Raw genomic sequence first — 3,688 nt, 5'->3', positions numbered from 1 at the left:
ATGTCAACGACATGAGCAATATCTGGTCTTGTGCTAACCATGCCATACATAAGACTTCAACAATATAACCATAAGGAATATTCTTAATATCTTCTTTCTCATCATCATTTAAAGTATAAAGATGTGTTGCAAGAGGTGTGGAAACACTATTGGCCTTCTACACATTGAATCTGCAACTCTTTTACAATATATCGTTCTTGAGACAACCATAATTTCTTTATCTTTCTATCACGATTAATTCTAATTTGATTTGTTGGTCCAAGATCCTTCGTCGCAAAGTACTCCCCTATGTTTTGTTTCAACCTATTAATTCTCACAACACTTTGACCAACAATAATCATATAATCAACATAAAATAAAAGACTAATAAAGTCATTAAGAGAGAATTTTTACACAAACACACAATGATCGGAAGTTGTCTTCTTATAGGCGTGTTCTTTCATGAACAACTCAAACTTCTTTTAGCTTTATCGGCATTGCAAGTATGTTAGATCTGAAAACGTGACCATATTTATAACTTAATTGTATTACCTAGTCCCTCGTGATCAGTTGATGATAAATGTGTAGTTAGGAGAAGAAAGTGTGCAAGGTCTGAGGCAAAGAAATTCTTAAGTTGTAGTCGTCGTGTTTAGGGTTTAAGTTTATATTATTTAAATTATAATTAATATTTAATATTAAAAAAAATTGGGCATAAAGATATAAAACTGATTCAATGTACATAAATACAAAAACCCTATTTGTTTCTTTTTAATGTATTAACCAACAACAATAATAGGAAATTGTGTTTATTGCTCCCTCGTTCACGTGTTGCTCATTTTGTTCGGCATTTCTTTAAATGATTACTAAAATTGATATCAATAAATTATTATTGCAATGTTTTATTTTTTTAATTTAGTATAATAATTTTCCTCCAATCTATACATTTTTAAGTTGTAAATTAATTTGTTTATGATGAATATAAAAAAATAAAAATATTTATAAACGACTATTTTTTTTTTTAAAATCTAGATGTCATTGTAAACCGAAAATTTAAAATAGAATTAATTATTTTATCTTTGATACACGATTTTCTTTAAATCATAATTTATATTATATTTAAGTGTTTTTAGCATCATTTGTATTGAGATTAAGTGTTATTTGTTTACTTAATTTAATTTGATATGGAATTTTTTATGTAAACCAATTAAATAAATTTTGTAGTCAAATGATAATTTATGAATTTATCCCAAAAATATTATATTTAATTATTTATTTAATTTTGTATCTTTCTCTTAACTTTTAAACCATGACCAACAAAAAAAATAATAAGGAGAAGTCAAACTGCATTAAAAATAAATATTATTCCAAATTTATATGAAGTGGTTTATAAAAATCATTACATTATATTATATATATAATTTATTTTTGTAACCATTCAAGAAAAAAATATTTGTATTTTTGACCAGATATTTCATCTAATTAATTAGCAATAAAATTCAACCATCTTGATCTAATTATTATAAAAGTCTCTTATAAGAGAATATGTTCATCAATAAAAACATCACATTTTAAAAAATTGATGTCCCCATTTTAGTAAGAGTTATTTTTTAAAACTATAAATTAATATGCTATCTATTATTTTTGTAAAAACAAACCACACACAAATTTAAGAAGAAGAAAACTCACTAAAACTTATATTTTAAACATTTTTCAATTTTTTTATAACTTGTAAATTAATTGAAGTTCGGATGATTACTTCTTTTATTGTTTACATGTCCCAACAATAGTCAAAATGGACCAGATTTAAAATTGTTGGGTCAATAATTAACATTTTCTAATCCTTAGTAATTAATTTGGAATGTGTGAATCTGTTTTATTTTTGGTAGTTAGTGACCAATGTGAAAATGAATGTTCATAATAAAGTATTATTAATGATAGATATGAATTAGTAAAAGGAATATATATATAGCTAGGTAATTAAGAATCTCAATAGATCATGGAAATAAATGCATAATATTTCTATAATGCTGGAAGAGATTTATTAGATCTCGTATAAATTAACTTTTTATTTTTGAAACAAATTTCATACACAATTAGTAAATTTGAACATAAAAATCTTATAAATTTACAACCCATAAACCAAGGCAGTAAATGACAAAGGGGGGCTAATGATTTAAAATTATACTTTCAATGTCTTAACTTATTTCAGCTATCTTAATAAAAATAAATAAAATTTATCCTAGAAGTAAATCACCTTATAAATATGTTTACAACATTAAAATCTGATTTACAAAATTATATTGATAATATTAATTATAATATAAGCTAGCAGTAAAATAGAAATCTTTATATAGTTTTAATTTATTATCAGAGTTTTAAAAGTAAAAATAAATATTGTTATTTCTCATCAAAAACATATAAGTAAGAATATCCATTTTTGCATGACAAGTGTTTGTAATATTTATTCTTTTAATATTTCAATTTGTACAAATCAGACTAGTTTTATATTTTTAGAAAATTGGTAATACCAGTATTGACCATTGAAAGGGTTAATTATAATAAGATAAGAAATAGAAATATTACTGAAAAGAAATAAATTTAAAAAAAGTCAAATCAAAATTATTAACATTTTTAAATATTATGAAAACTTTATCTAAAAAAGTTAGCTTACATTAGAATTTTTCTACTATATAAACAAACACTAATTCAATTTATTCAACACATATCAAAAAAATTCATATATCTTATCATTTTCAAAAAAATGAGGAGGGGAAAAGTTAAGCTCACATTTATCGAGAATGCCAAATCAAGAAAATCGTTCTTAACAAAGAGGGCAGTTGCTATTTCTAAGATGGCAAGCGAACTCGAAATTCTTTGTGGTGTGAGTATTGCATTTGCCTTCTTTAACACCAATAATGTTGAGCCATGTGAAGTGTTTCCATCCCATGAGGCAGTGAAGGATATGATGTCTTATTTCATGAATGTGCCTCCCAATGAACAGAAAGCAACAACTCAAGACGTCCACCTCTCTGAAAGGATAACTATAGAATCCTCCAGATTGCAAATTTTGAAGGAGAAGAACATCAAATTTGAGGGTCTTGAATATTTAGGAAAACTTTTTGAAGGTAGTATCGATTTAAGTCAAATTGAATTACAAATTCTTTATTCCATGAATCAAGTCATAGTTAGCAAGTTTGAAGAGATCGATAGAAACCGATCCCAAAACATGAACAATGACGGAGCCCGCGATGATAATCAATATCCTCCTGAACCCCAACAAGGAGGATCTAACTTCAGCAACAACATGGTTCACTTACCGTGGATGATGCAGTCAGCGTTTGATCCATCTGCAGTTGGATCTAGTAATGGAGGGAGAAAATAATGTTATTTTAGTCCTCAAATGATGTTGTTTTCTCTAAATTGTTTTTTTATTTCTATTTGATGAACTATATATTAGTTCATAATTTTATTCAAATCTTTATGATTATCTCTGTTTCTTTATTACAATTATGAATGATGATTGAAGATGCAATAGAATTGAAGTATTGTATTGCTTCTTATTTCTAACAAGTAATAACATATATTGATGACAATAATATTTTTTTAAAGAGGTGATTCACATAAGAAAATAGTATTTGTGTGCTGAAAATATGGTGTAAAACCAATCATATATTTATTATCTTCTCTATAAAATGTTTTTCTTTTGTTA

The 3,688-nt window shown here is 25.5% G+C and overlaps 1 protein-coding gene across 1 annotated transcript; it reads left to right on the top strand.

Moving 5' to 3' along the window:
* The first annotated feature begins 2,740 nt into the window (after window positions 1–2,740).
* LOC124924331 (MADS-box transcription factor PHERES 1-like) lies at window positions 2,741–3,361 on the top strand. The gene has a single exon (XM_047464386.1). It carries the CDS (start codon window positions 2,741–2,743, stop codon window positions 3,359–3,361), a length of 621 nt encoding a protein of 206 aa, XP_047320342.1.
* Window positions 3,362–3,688: the final 327 nt, after the last annotated feature.

This window comes from Impatiens glandulifera, chromosome 2 (genome assembly GCF_907164915.1).
Source record: "Impatiens glandulifera chromosome 2, dImpGla2.1, whole genome shotgun sequence".
NCBI lineage: Eukaryota > Viridiplantae > Streptophyta > Magnoliopsida > Ericales > Balsaminaceae > Impatiens > Impatiens glandulifera.
This window is presented reverse-complemented; position numbering and strand designations above follow the sequence as displayed.